The sequence below is a fragment of the Panthera uncia genome, chromosome B1 (assembly GCF_023721935.1).
Source record: "Panthera uncia isolate 11264 chromosome B1, Puncia_PCG_1.0, whole genome shotgun sequence".
In the NCBI taxonomy this organism is placed as follows: Eukaryota; Metazoa; Chordata; class Mammalia; order Carnivora; family Felidae; genus Panthera; species Panthera uncia.
Window position 1 is genome coordinate 143,280,479 of NC_064811.1, and position 15,123 is coordinate 143,295,601.

The following is a 15,123-nucleotide window of genomic DNA, read 5'->3' on the forward strand; positions in this document are numbered from 1 at the left end:
TTAGGAAGAATAGATTTGAGGTTGTAAGGAATTTTGGTTTTAGACATGAAATTTTAAGTCTTTTTGACTTCCAAGTGGGGATGTCAAATAGGCAGTTGTATATATGAGATTCAAGTTCTGGAAGAAAGGTCCAGCCTGAGAGACCTAAGAAAGTGTGGGAGGTATCATCATCCTGAGTCAGGATGAAATCACATGGGATTAAGTGGCCAGGGAGGGACTGAGCATTGACGTATGTGTATATTTAGATTTGAGGACATGAGGGGCCAGCAAAAGAGGGAGCAGCCAATGAGGTAGGGTGAAGAGGGGTGCCTTTAAGAGAAAGGTATTCCCCTTAAGGCAAGTGAGTAATAGTTTCAAGGAGAATCAAGTTTTTGGTTGTTGCTGATCAGTGAAGTAAATGGGGACTGATAGTTGCCCAGTGTGGAGATAATGGACAACTTTTACCAAAGCAGGTTCAGTGAGATCAGGCAATAGTCTGATGGGAATGGGTTTAACAGAATTGAAAGCAATTGAAGGCAGCTTCTCCCAACTCTTCTGGAGTTTTTGAAAAACAGGATGTGTGATAATAGAGTTTTTAAGATGCAGGATATTATGACTTGTGTTGTTTATGGGAATGTTTGGGAGGGAAAATTGATTAAGGAGAGGTCCTTGAGTAGGCAGGAGGGGATGGCATCTTGTGCACATAGTGGGGACATTGAGCACCATTCGTAGCAATGTGGAAAAGGCAGAGTATATCAGGTAGTTGGTAGTGTGGTGAGATTTTGTGGAAGTTTGTTTTTTCTCAAATAAACCGAGGGCTGGGAGGTGGTGTGTGTTTGAGAGAAGATGCAAAAGTAGGGGTATCAATGGGCAGCAGCATGACCAACTTGAGGTTAAAAGGAGGCCCATTATCATGGTTGTATTTTTTCCCCTAACCCCCGGATACTGAGCAGAAGTAGGAGTAGGCGGCTTTTTATCAAGCTTAAGTTCGGAACATAAGTACAACTAAAGAGAGAGGGGGCAGTGGAGTAGATGTGGGAGTATGATAATGGAGAGTGGAATATAAGGGCTGGGTGAAGAGGGAAGCAAGAATGTGAACAGTGAAAAAGGCTGTTAGATCGGTGAATTGTTGTAGGTTGTGGTGGGGTTGGAAAATGGTTGGAGCTGGGGACTGGAGGAAGAGATGAAAAGATGGGTGCTGATGTCTTGGACAGTAGGATGCTTGAGGTTGATTATGGGGGGTTTGTTGGTGCTGACAAGGGCTAGGGTGTGACTTTAGAGTTGATGGCTAAAGTGGGGCCCTGTCTAGATCAGGGGTCAGCAAATTTTCTTATGTGAAGTGCCAGATAGTAAATATTTTAGGCTCTGGGTCTTACAGTCTCTCTGCTGCAACCACTCTGCCATTGTAGGCCCACATAATATGCAAATGAGCGGGTGTGGCTGTTTCTCCATAAAATTTTATTTACAAAAATGAGTGGGCCAGATTTGGCCCTCAGCCCCGGTTTGTTGACCCCTGTTCTAGGTCACCGAATAAACTATGAGATTTAGGTTATCGGAAGGATCATCTGCATAGATATTGGGTATTTGTCATTGTGAGCACACGGTTTGTAGCACTACCTTGGATAAAGTTTTAGAGCTTTTATTGATTTCCTTGGGTGTATCTTTCTACATATATTTGAGAGGTCATCTAGAAAGTTATTAATAAGCTCCAGGAGCGAACTTAGCTAAATTTGAGTTGGATAGTGATTTTCTGTTAAATTCTTACTGGGTCAAGGGGCTTCATTCATGAGTAAAGGCACTTAGAATGTATGGGTTCTCAGAGAAAAGTAGGCAGCATTTAGAAGCTACCAGAGCTGTTGGCCACATCCCAGGAGGATAAAAATATTTAGCAAACTAGGTTTCAGCGGACTGTGCTCCAGTGAGAGAAAAAGGTTCAGTATTGTAAGGAGCTTACTCTTCAATGAAAAATTGTTCCATAGTTGGAAGGTCAGTACCTCCTGAAATGTTTCCAGCCCTCTGATACAAGTTGGGAATTTGAGACTATAAATCCACAACTATAGTATCCAAATTATAACGGCCATATTCTTGGCATTGGTTTCCAATTCAATCTTGGCTGTTGCACCCAGCTTTCTGAAAATACACATTCATGTTAGGTCTGTGTAAGGAATGGATGAAAAGCTGATCTTTTTTTTGTCCCCCTTCATTCTAATTTGTTCCTTGATAAGAAATCCTGTTTGAATCCGTATTATTGATCACAAGAACGCATATTTTTAAAAAGCTAAACTGTATGAAACTATAGGATCAAGAAATGGCAAAATTTAAGGAATCTAGTATTTCAAGCCAGGCAGATTGGTTTGATATAAGGTATTTGAATTTATTTGAATAATCAGTATTTAAAAGATTTAACTATTTTTAAATACTGTCCCCAATATTAAGTATCTTAGAAACTAAAGAAATCTGAAGGAAAAAGCTCAAGAGCTTCTAAAATGTTCGATTAAGACCAAATGTGATTCGGTCACCTTTTCTAATCAAAGTATGTGTGAGCTAATGTAATCTTTTTAATATAAACCAGCTAACAGTTTAGATGGGTCCAGGACCTACAGATTCTTATGAAGCTGAAATGTGGCCGTTCTTTAAAACCTCTTGATACTTCCCCATCAGAACTATATAAAAGTTCTGGTACAGTAATGTAAGGGAAGATAAAAAGATCTTTCCAGTTTGGCGAAGTAAGCTGTTACATAAAATGTCTCTAAGAAAGCATCTTAATAGCCTACAAAGGCAGCATGTGGGCCATGGGAAGAGCAGATACTAGGTATAGGCTGTAGTAGAGATTTTTGACCGAAGACATTCTGTTGTCTGAGAATTCTTAAGGGCATCTCAAAGTAGTTTCCCAAGTCTTGCTAGTGTGATTTTTATCTGGCATCCAGCAGTATGGAATAAGGTCATTTTATTCAACAAATACATATATATTCAAAGGTTTGCATTACTGAGGGAAATATATACTGATAAAATGTATGTTCTTAAAAAGCTTATAGCCTAAATGGGAAGATGAGACAAGCTACTCATATTAAAAATCCTGGCTGAAAGTGCTTATAATTATCTCATGCTTCAGATGAAAAAGAGTTAAGGATCTCAAGTTATTTTAAGGAGGCAGCTGACAGAGTAAGTGAATTTGGAGACTGGCTGTTCAACAAAAGTTCTTTGGGTAAGTCAAGTCAATCTTCTGCAAAATGTGGGGGTTATTTGAGGACCTAAGGGCTTTCTTACCTTTAACTTCCTAAGAAGGGGGAAAAGTTTATGCTCTTCAGCTCAATCCCCGGTTTGCTATTTTACATTTCATGGTTTGCTATTTTTAAGGTGAAGGACATTTTTTCAGGTTTAAAGAGGATGTGAATCTGATAAAACACAGTTGTATCCAGATTTGTACTAGAAATCCACTGACAGAATTTGTAGAAAACCTTAAAATCTAAATTAATGGTCTAGTGATTAGTATACTATACTGTATATCAATATTCTCTGCTATATTGATTAGTAAATACAGTGAGTCCAAGAACCGCTTTACAGAATATACCTAATAGGTACCCAGACTACATATGAATCACTTGGATGAATCACTGTTAAAATGCAGCTGTGGTACGTCTGGGGTCAGGTACCTTCCAAGTTTGCTTTTCCTGTGTCCTCCCCACCACCCCACCCTCCTTTTTTTTAAGAAAGAGGGAGGAAGGGAGGAAGACAGAATCTTAAGCAGTGCTGAGCCTGATGCACGGCTTGATCCCACAATCCTGGGATCATGACCTGAGCTGAAATCAAGAGTTGGATGCTCGACTGAGCCACCCAGGCACCCCCATAAATGCAGTACTTAAAGCTATGGCTATTAATTCTAGTCTGAGAAATAAATTTTTAGTGCCCACATGTTAAAGGCAGTAGACAGTGACTTCCTGTGACATGTCAGAGGACAACCTTGGTTGCCTTTCACATGTAATTAGGGCATCACCATTTAGATGACTGACCGTCTTACAGCACAAGAAAGAAACCAGCTAGAACTTTATACAAGTTTTTAGTAAATATTTCCATCAATTTATTTTCTGTATTCCTTAAAAACAAAAAATTCACAAGTTTAACACTTATGCTTTAAAATATTGTACACCAAAAGAAAGCCAATTCTCATTCATGCTGCAAGTTGGTCTATGTTCTCTTTACTTCTGTTTGCCAGATGATCTTCAATAATTTCTGCAAAGAGATTCCTCTTCAACAGATTATATGCAAGAGGTAAAAGCTGGCCAGCAACTTTATGAAAATACTGAAAAACAAAAGAACATAACATTAAGCAAGAATATAGCAGATGCCCTACTGAGTAGCAAAACAAGCCCTGCAAAAGCTCGTTTAACAAAGCATACTCTCCCGTTGTTTTAGCTACTTTCTCAGTTGACTAGGAACAGTAAAATGACACAGGCACTTAGCATTCTGTCCAAGAGGCAGTCTTGTAGTTCTAAAAGACTGATGGCACATCTTGAAGACAATTCAGAAGAAATCTAAAAATTGTAAGTTTCCTTATTCCCTTAGATAAACCTTAGATAAGGTTTATCATCCTTTTTACTTCCCCCAACTATAAGCTCAAATGCTTTTCCCTGCTGTAGTGTATCCCGACCAGTTAAGATTTTAAATCATTATTTTCCCTTAGTTGATACTATAAGAATAGGTATGCTGGATTTGAGTTTTCAAATCTCACTTATTCCCTCCCTTTTATCTTCAAATTCTCTCTCCTCCACACACCATGGAACCCTGCTCCACCCCTTACGTCACTGCCTTAGGTTTATCAAGTGACTTGACTACTGCTATTACATATACACACACTTGAAGAGAAACTGGCACTGCTTTTATTAACATTTAACACTTACTCTATGCTAAGTACTGTGCCAAACCTGTTCACATGTTCTTCAGTTCTCACAACCATTTTCAATTACAGTGATTCATGCTTGTTGGGAGGCCTGGCATTATTGTGATTGGCTAATGACTATGATTCTGGCTGTTAAACATTTTATTTTTACTAATAACCATATGTAAGGTAGGCAGAGAAATACAGTAATATGGTTTAGAGCAGAGTTCTCAAAATAGACTCCCTTGCCCAGTGGATCAGCTTAACCTGGTAACTGGTCAGAAGTCCAAATTCAGAAGACTCACCCAATAACTCAATCAAAACTGGTGGGGGAGGAGGAGGGCAGTACACCCATCTGTGTTTGAACAGGCCCTCCAGGTGGTTGTGATATGTGAAGTTACAGAGCTGCTCGTTTAGTCTTGGTCTTTACAGCTGTCTACAGAACAGCTTGGTAGGTGACACGGCAGGTTAAATGAGGAAGGTCTGTGCATGTGTGCAGGCATTTTATAGCTAAGGGACACAGATACGACAGTGTTGGAAAAACTGCCCAGTCTTACACAGCTACTAGGTGGGGAAGATGTGATTTAAAACCAAACAGTTTAGCCCCAGAAATAGGTTACAGCCTCTACACCTTTAGGCAGCTATGGCGAATAAACACTGTGTTAACTGTTAAGTAGGTTTTTCCTATTGAATAAGCAAAGTTCATGATTAAAAAAAAAAAGCAAAAAACAAAAAACCCCTCCTGTTTTAAATAATTTCATTTAAAGCCTATTTTAAGACACAGTAGCCCCCCACCCTGCCCCCGTTATTCACAAGGGTTAGGTTTCAAGACCCCCAGTGGATGCCTAAAACTATAAACCCTATATATTCTATGTTTTTCCATAAATTAGGCATGGTAAGAGATTAACAAGAATAAAATAGCTTCTATTAGGATATATGGTTATAATTCTATATGAATCTGGTAACTTTCAAAATACTGTACTAATCCTCCTTATGATGATGTGACATGATAAAATGCCAACATAAGATGCAGTGAGGTGAATGATGTAGGCATTGTGATGTGATATGTATCACTATATAGTGATATAGTGTTAGGCTACTACTGCCCTTCTGATAATATCTCAGGAGGATCATCTGCTTCTGGTCCACAGTTGACTGTGGGTAACTGAAACTGCCAAAAGTGAAACCGGGGATAAGGCGGGGTGGGGGTTGGCGGGGGGGGGGGGGGGGGACTACTGCAGTATCTATTCTTCATCTAGGAATTCAAGTGTAGCAACAAGTACCCCCCCACCATGACGGAAAAACAAACGGAGCCCCAGGAAAGATGTGTGTACATACCCACACACATACCCAACTAAAGGGCATATATAAGTAAATACATATATAAGCATCTAATAAGTAAATTCACTTAAATGTAAACCTGAAGGCAAATAATCTTGGTATCCACCTTTGGCAGAATACAAGATGAATTTGAAATAAATGTTTTCAGACATCTGCTTATCCCAAAGTTCATTCTGAAACATAAGCTGTATTTACATCCTACCCATGCTCATACTTGAGTATGCCCGTATGTGGGCCAGGGTGGGGAAAGGAAGGAAGGTCTGGTGATGGTTGGGAGGTAGAGTTTTTACTCACGTGTGAGCCATAACAAAAGAGATCCATTCCCAGCTCAAGCCCCATCCCATAATCACATTCATCGTTAGCAAACTGCACAAAAGTCATCATCTCCTGAATGGGAGCAAAAGCTTTTAGTCTGTCCTCATCACTTGGTGCCTCAACAATTGTCTTGCAAATTTTCTTGAGGTTGGCTGTAAGAAACCAAGGATATAAAAAGATGATCACCCATCATCAAAGGTAAAAAGATACTAAGTTGGGTTTTTCCTGATCAGTTTTTGTACAACAGATACCACTTTGGGTGGCACTATAATTTAGAATGGCAATCTTATAATTTCTCTTAAGATAAAAATGGCCTAACGAAAAAGATTTTTAGCAAACTGAGACTATTTTACCGTGGATCTAGTTGTGACCATGATATATAAGCTTTCAAAGATTTTCAGTAGCTTTAGTCCATGGATCAGCAAACTGGACAAACCTGACCCACCCTGTTTTAACTGCCCTCACACGAAGAATCTTTTTCCATCTTAACTTGTTGGAAAAAACCAAAATATATGGCACAAACAGAGACCTTATGTAGCCCACCTCCAGGCTAGTTCATATTAGGAATTGGATTAAAACAACAAAAAATCAAAACAGACCATAAAGTTTACTCCTTTTTGCCCTGTCCTATGTATTCTACTAAAAAGATACATGCATAGAAAAAGACAACAATATAAGAAATCCTTGCCAAGGGGCACCTGGTTGGCTCGGTCTGTTAAGCATCTGACTCTTGATTTGGCTCAGGTCATGATCTCACGGTTCATGGGTTTAAGCCCGATGCCAGGCTCAGCGCTGACAGTTCAGAGCCTTCTTGGGATTCTCTCTCTGCCCCTCTCACAGACGAGTGTGCACACACTCACTCTCAAAATAAATAAACTTAAAAAAAAAAATCATTGCCGAATTAAACCTTTCCCAAACTGTAATTTGATATAAGAACATAGATAAACGTTAGAAATTTTCTCTAAAAAGTCAGTGGTTTAACATTTTTGGGAGAGCTTTCAACTTTTTTTTTTTTTTTTTTTTTTTTTTTTTCCACTTTCTGGATGCCAGTGTGCATCAGATCTCAGGATACATATGAGAATGAAGGTACTGAACAGTATCTAATTAACTTCCTTCTTGACAGACTATACCTTTTTGATAAACTACTTCCATGAGGATAATCCAATAATGAAAATAATGGATGTTACTTAAACCAACAAAGACACATTTCTAAACCAAGTGGCTCCTATATTGGGGGGAGAGGAAAATTCGTTAGAACATGAACAGTCACACCTAAGCATGGTACATGATTTTAAGTTATATGTATAAGGCACAATATTCTATTCATACTACCTATTATTAAGAGTGGTAAAGAAATACTAGGGTTTCTAACCTCTGAATATGAATATGTTTGACTCAGTTGCACCAACTGTACAGAACGTATGCTGTATGTGAGATCACAAAATGTACTTTTGTTCCTTTTCCCACATTTGGTAGATCCGTATCACACTGACCAAAATTACACTCACCACCTATGTTCCCGGCTATAAATAGGTGACATATTTATTGGTTTGAAACTTTTAAAAAGATTTTATATAAACTTCATAAGCTTCCTTTTCTTGAGAAAAAAATCAGTGCCAGTCATTTCCAGGAAACAGATTAGGTCTCCATCAAAAACCTTCTTAAGGATGGAAAACAAGGGGTTCCTTCCTGCACCCAGGGAAGATGTAGCTGAGACCTTAGAATCTCACCACAGTGCTCCAGGCAGCCACTACAACTCAATTAGAGTTGGCGTGGAAGCGAAGACCTTCATATTTAAAGTTTATCCCTTTTCTGATGTCTTCTACTTTCACTTCAGGCAAGTCATAAATGGACTACAAAAGAATAAGCAATTTATAACAATTACTGAGCTACTAAAATACTAAAGAACAGAGATGTAAATACTCAGCTCTCCACCAGTGTGAAGAAAAATATGTTCTTCCACCAATAAAAACTTCCACAAAATTTCACTTAACAGAAGCCCAAACTTAATACCTAAATGAAGTCTTAAATTAACTACTCAAAAATGTCTTAAATGTTACTATTCAAAACAATGATTTAGGAGCTTCAATACTTATTTTATCCTTTTTAAAAAAAATTTTTTTTTAATGTTTATTTTTGAGAGACAAGAGATCAAGTGCGAGCGGGGGAGGCACAGAAAGGGAGGCACAGAATCCCAAGCAGGCTCCAGGCTCCAGGCTCCGAGCTGTCAGCACAGAGCCGGATGCGGGGCTTAAACCCACAAACCGTGAGATCATGCCCTGAGCTGAAGTCAGATGTTTATCCGACTGAGCCACCCAGGCGCCCCTTATTTTACCCTTCTATTACCACCAACTGGAATACCACCACTTGAGCCAAGCCACAGTGGCTGTGCCAAAGTAAAAGACAACTAGCTAAGCAGTTATTCTTTAATAATTTTTAAAATAAAAATTTTTGAGAGGGAGAGAGCACATGTGTGTGTGAGCAGGGAAAGAGCAGAGAGAGAGGGAGAGATTAAGAAAGAGATATTGAGAGAGAGCGAATCGTAAGCAGGCTGCACCCCAGTGCAGAGCCCAATGCAGGACTAGATCCTACCACTATGAGATCAGGACCTGAGCGGAAACCAAGAGTTGGACGCTAAACTGGCTGAGCCACCCAGGTGCCCCTAGCTAAGTAATTATTCTTTAGTTAGCAGCAAGCACTTTACAGTCAGCAAGACCCAAGTCTGAAATCCAGTTTCCACGTGAAAATGGAAATAAGACCTACTTTAAAGAGTGGAGTGAGGGTTACTATATATACATCAATTGATACAGTCTATATTTATGAATTGCTCAATAAATGGTTATCTTTATTTTTTTTAATTTTTTTAATGTTTATTTTTGAGAGAAAGCACAAGCAGGGGAGGGGCAGAGAGGGAGGGAGACACAGAATCCGAAACAGGCTCCAGTCTCTGAGCTGTCAGCACAGAACCCGACGCAGGGCTTGAACTCAAACACTGTGAGATCATGACCTGAGCCAAAGTTGGATGCTTAACCAACTGAGCCACCCAGGCACCCCAATAAATGGTTATCTTAATTGTCAGGTTAGAATGTTATGTTTAAGCAGCTTCAAAAGGGAAACCGTTTGGAACAGACTACACTGTCATCTCCTGAACACTGTCACACATTAACATACTGCCAGTCAACTATACTTCCTGCCACGGTTACCTAGGAAAAAGAAAGATGATATTGGGCCCAAAAAAAAAAAAAAAAAAAAGGAGAAGGAAAAAAATATGTATTAGGTCCCTAACTTTATGCCTTGCTGCACTTCTCAATCAAAAATCATTAAACCACAGAAGGATCTAATGTCTAGAATGGTAGAAAAAAGTAGAGATAAATAAAAATAATCTTGGACATAATATAGAACCACAACCAGGGGAGGGTAATAAGGTTTACTCCAGGGTACTACAATTTAATACTTACCACGCCTTAAGTTTTAGTGACTCCTGTATCTACAACATTCTCAGCCTTTCCCAAACAAGACCATGATTCTACTTTATAAAGCTGCAAATGCACTAGCACACAGGTAGGCAGAAGATTAGAGCATAAGCAGAAGACTGAACGGTAAGCAGCTAGAGCCTATATGCCTTCCCCATTACAGATGGATCACCTCTGACTTCAAAGAGGACAGGGACAGAGTAGCCTGTCCAACAAATAAAGCGTGGGTTACCTATGTAATTAAATTTTTTCTAGTATCCATATTAAAGAAATATGTGAAACTAACATTAAGATATTTAACCCATCATATCCAAATAGTAGCATTTCAACATATAATCAGTATAAAAAATTTTCAGTTTTTAAAGTTAAATGAATTAAAATCAAGCAAAATTACAAATCTAGCTCCTCAACTGCGCTAGCCACATACAAAGTGCTCAGTAGCCATGGTGGCTGGTGCTTATATTTATTATACAGCTCAGCCATATTCATTTTCCCCACAGAAGTCCCTGAAAGTGGTAGGGGCATGGCAAAAACAGTTACACATGAATAGTTGTGATAGATGACATTCTAATCTTGGCTGGAGACTGCACAACAAGGTTTGAGAACAGCTGCTTTAGAGAACTGATTAAAAATGCAAATTTCCAAGTGCCAACCCCAGAGACTATAAACCAAGGTGCTTAGTTCTGTTCTGAGAAATGAATGACCAATATTATATGCGTTGGGCAGGAATACTTGGTTCTTTCTTGAGGAAGTGCTAATTCTGCTTTCTCTCTAAATATTATCCCTCTAAGAAAAGGATGGTAAATAAAGGAATGCCAACAAGGCTCTTCAAAGTAAGGGAATGGAGGAGAGGAGAAAGTTGAGAAGTGATTTTTTCCCCCTTTATTCAAAATAGCAATAAATAGATTTTGTGTATAAACAGTCCATTTTCAAAGAGTTTTTGTACTTATAAACAAAGTAGTTCAGGATCTCGGGCTTCTGAAAGCTAAACAGTCTTATATACAGATGAAAATTTTTTCAGACAGGACTAAATTTTGGGCAAGCACTATGCTAATAAGCACCTTACACATGCTTTACACTTCAAACATCCCTATACATGAATGGTATTCACCATTATTAACCATTTTACAGATGAAAAGACAAGGTTTAGTGAGGTTAAATAATTTGCTTAAGGTTACACAGCTATAAACCCATTTTTAATTCAGACGTGACACTAAAACCTGAGCTTGTTCTTTATCCCTAAGATTTAGTGACTGTCCCACAAAAGGCATACTTACCTACTTCTCAATAGAAGGAAAACCTTCCTCATATGTTTACATAAGAAATACATTACCATCTGTTTCAGGGAGTTCTCTGTACCCAACATCATTTTTATCTACTGGGACAACCAAGCCTGCACCGTGGAAGGTCTTTGTCACAACCTAAATTTAGAAAAACATAAAATCAATTGGTAAACAGACAAAATAGACATGGTAGATAACGACAAACTCGCCAAAATAAATGCATACATACAAACCCTCAACACTTTACAAAAATTTTTTTTTTTAATTTTTTTTTTTTCAACGTTTTTTTTTTTATTTATTTTTGGGACAGAGAGAGACAGAGCATGAACGGGGGAGGGGCAGAGAGAGAGGGAGACACAGAATCGGAAACAGGCTCCAGGCTCCGAGCCATCAGCCCAGAGCCTGACGCGGGGCTCGAACTCACAGACCGCAAGATCGTGACCTGGCTGAAGTCGGACGCCCAACCGACTGCGCCACCCAGGCGCCCCAAAAATTTTTAATGTTTGTTTATATTTTGAGAGAGAGACAGAGCACAAGTGGGGGAGGGGCAGAGAGAGAGGGAGACGCAGGATCTGAAGCAGGCTCCAGCTTCTCAGCTGTCAGCACAGAGCCCTGAGCTGAAGTAGGATACTTAACCCGACTGAGCCACCCAGGCACCCCAAACCCTCAACACTTGTGTCCAAATGTAACACTGAATGACATTTTATTTCAGTAAATTTGGAGTCCACAGCAAAAATTTCTTCAAAATTAGCTAAAAGTCAAATCCACGAAGAAATGACAGAGCAATGAAACTGGCTTTTACTAATCGTGGCATCCACACAGAAGTCTGTAGCCTGATTTGATAAGGAGGAATGCCAATGCATCCTATCCAGAAGAGGCAAGCCAGAATATTAAGTTTCCTCTTAAGTCCATGTATTTTCTAGGTAAGAAGCATAAGGAACTGAGCCTAAGAGGACAAGGAATAGTTTCTCTTAGCAGGAAAATGTGGTGGAACAGAATTCCTCTTGTCCATCTTGCCAAGTTCAGGTCCCCCATTTTCACCTGGAAAATTCAAGCTTGTTTTTGCAAACTTCCCCCAAATAGAGCAGTTTCCAGTTTTGTGGTGCCCTTTCCAGAAGCACAAACATAACTAGTGATCTTTTATTAAGCAGTAATCTTCAAAGACAAGAACAGGCCCAACCACAACTACCACCGTAACCCTTCCCATCGATATTCTTCTTTTTATTCACAACAGTGGCCTTATTAGGTCTTTCCTCAACAAAACAACCACTTCAAATGTCACACTTATTTGTGCAGGCCAGTGAAAATCCCCAAGGCAGAAGGACACAAGCCCAAAACTTGTTCATTTTAAAGTCTTCTCACCTAAGTCTCTATATCTTAAAACCTATTTCATATTTCACTCAGATGACCCCACTCTCTTGCACCTTTCATTATCTTTCTTGTTAAAAATTTTTTTTAATGTTTATTCATTTTTGAGAGAGAGAGAGAGAGCGCGCACGCGCCTGCAAGTGGGGGAGGGGCAGAGAGAAAGGGAGACACAGAACCTGAATTAGGCTCAGGCTCTGAGCTACCAGCACAGAGCCTGACTCTGGGCTCAAATTCACGAACCATGAAATCACGACCTGAGCTGAAGTCGGACACTTAACCGACTGAGTCACCCAGGCACCCCTCATTATCTTTCTTAAGTAACAGAAGGTACAGATTATTCAAAAGAAGTTCTCAGGAAACAGCTCACCATTTGGAAAAAAAGTCATATTTATATCTTACTCTTTATACCAAAATAATCTGCAGTTGGATTTCAGGATTAAATGTAAAAATAAAACCATAAATCTACTAGAAGAAAAGGCAAATATTTTTAATAATTTTAGAGATTTATTTATAGATTTAACTACATAAAATTTAAAAAGTCATGTAAAAATCAAGAATAAAAGATACTCATAAAAAATACCTGCAATATATATAATAAAAATAAGATTAATGTGGGGTGCCTGGGTGACTCAGTTAAGCATCCGACTTCAGCTCATGTTATGATCTCACGGTTTATGAGTTCAAGCCCCACGTTGGGTTCTGTGCTTAGAGCTCAGAGCCTGGAGCCTGCTTTGGATTCTGTGTCTTCCTCTCTCTCTGCCCCTCCCTACTCATGCGCTTGCTTGCTCTTTCTCTCTCAAAAATAAACAAACATTACAACAAAATAAGAGTAATGTCTTCAAACTATAAAGGAGTCTTAAAAGGAAAAGACTAACATCCAAATTAAAACACAAGAAAATGTAAATTCTAACCCTGACAGAAAAATGGCCAAAGTTCAAGCAGTTCACCAAAGAAATACAAATGGCCAGTAGATAAGTGAAAAGTATTTAATGTCCTTTATAATCAAAGAAATGCTTATAAACGACATATCATTTTACGCTCATGCAAATGGAAAAGGCTAATAGGGTCTGCTAACACACAGCAGTGGCAAAAGTATAGGGAGAACAGGCACTCCTACATTGCTTGGTGGGAATGTATGTACCCTAGCTTAACTTGTAGTGGGTAGTTTCGCAAACAAAGAAAATAAAAACTCCACAAAATGAAAAGCCAGCAAAGAAAAACAATACACACGCAGCCACTTTAAACGACTATGGACCCGGCAATACTACATCTAGTAATTTCTGAGGAAATAACCAAATGAGTGTGCAAAGAAAGGTGTAATAGTTATATATGGCCAGGTGTGTCCTATTTGTGAAAAGTTTTAAGCAACCTAAACTATGAACATAGCACAGTGATCTACAGTCACTCAAATATTTATGAAATGGATCTTCAATTTAGCAATATGAAATGATAATCAATTTTAAGTATAAAAAAGGTCATAAAACAGTATTGATAATGAAAGAAAAAGAAAGCGATATAGCTACTAGCTTCATCTTCTACTCAGGCTAATGCAAAACAAAACCATGGGATGGATATATTTTCACATTTTTCATAGATGATTAACTGCACTAATTCTCCATAAAGAGGTATCAATTATTAGCAAAGCACCAGAATCCCAATTTTATTATGAAGACTAGGGCTACAAATTTAGGAAAATCTTGGGCAAGGGTGGGGGATATTCTGAGGCATCAGAATCAGAGGATGGAATGACAGAATGATGTACTCTCATTTTACAGCAACATTAAATCAGTATTCATTTTAAAAAATGAAATCTAGGTATAAACGTAAAATGGCATATGGCCAATCAGTAAGATGGTGTGGAAAGAAAGCTAAATATGAAAGACGTGAATTTGGGCTTCGGGTCACTTAAGATTTTCAACAGGGAATAAAGCCTCTGTAAACCTCGATTTACTGATCTATAACACAGGATGAGAATTCCTTTGCTGATTTGTTGCAGAGGTCGAATGAGGTAACTCCTAAAGGCTTTGTATTCCAAAGCACCATAAAGTACCATTAAGAATAAAAACAATGATTTCTAGTGTAGCATATAGTGCACTATTATGCCAGGATGGATATATTACTCTCATACAGAAGGACAAAATCACTAACTCACATATATAAGTGGAATTGAATTTTTTGAAACTAGAAATATATTAATTAAATGAATATCTGACAGTAGAAGTTCTTTTTAATAGACAAGGAACCAAAAAGCAGAATCATCAACCTATTGTATTTGGGAGGATAAAATAATGGTTGTTTTTTAAGTTCTGTTTTTACCAGCTAATGTTATGGAAAGAAAAAACATGTACTAAAAAGAAACCTCATGGGGAAGGGAGCCAGGATAAACATACCTATGAAATTTAAACTCCAATTATATCTTACAGTTATGGAGAAGAATTAAATCTCATTTGAAATAAATTACAGTTGATGGTAGAAAAATAAAATAAGG

At 38.5% G+C, this 15,123-nt stretch overlaps 1 protein-coding gene across 1 annotated transcript in view; it reads right to left on the reverse strand.

The window, feature by feature from the left end:
• Positions 1-4,023: 4,023 nt before the first annotated feature.
• Positions 4,024-15,123, reverse strand: part of LOC125923200 (histone PARylation factor 1) — a 29,872-nt gene continuing 18,772 nt past the window's right edge. The window contains exons 6-8 of the mRNA XM_049631328.1: positions 11,318-11,405; positions 6,491-6,663; positions 4,024-4,279 (exon numbers count right to left, since the gene is read on the reverse strand). Coding sequence (XP_049487285.1) covers positions 4,148-4,279; positions 6,491-6,663; positions 11,318-11,405 — 393 coding nt within the window. The 3' untranslated portion in view covers positions 4,024-4,147. The remainder of the gene's footprint in view (positions 4,280-6,490; positions 6,664-11,317; positions 11,406-15,123) is intronic.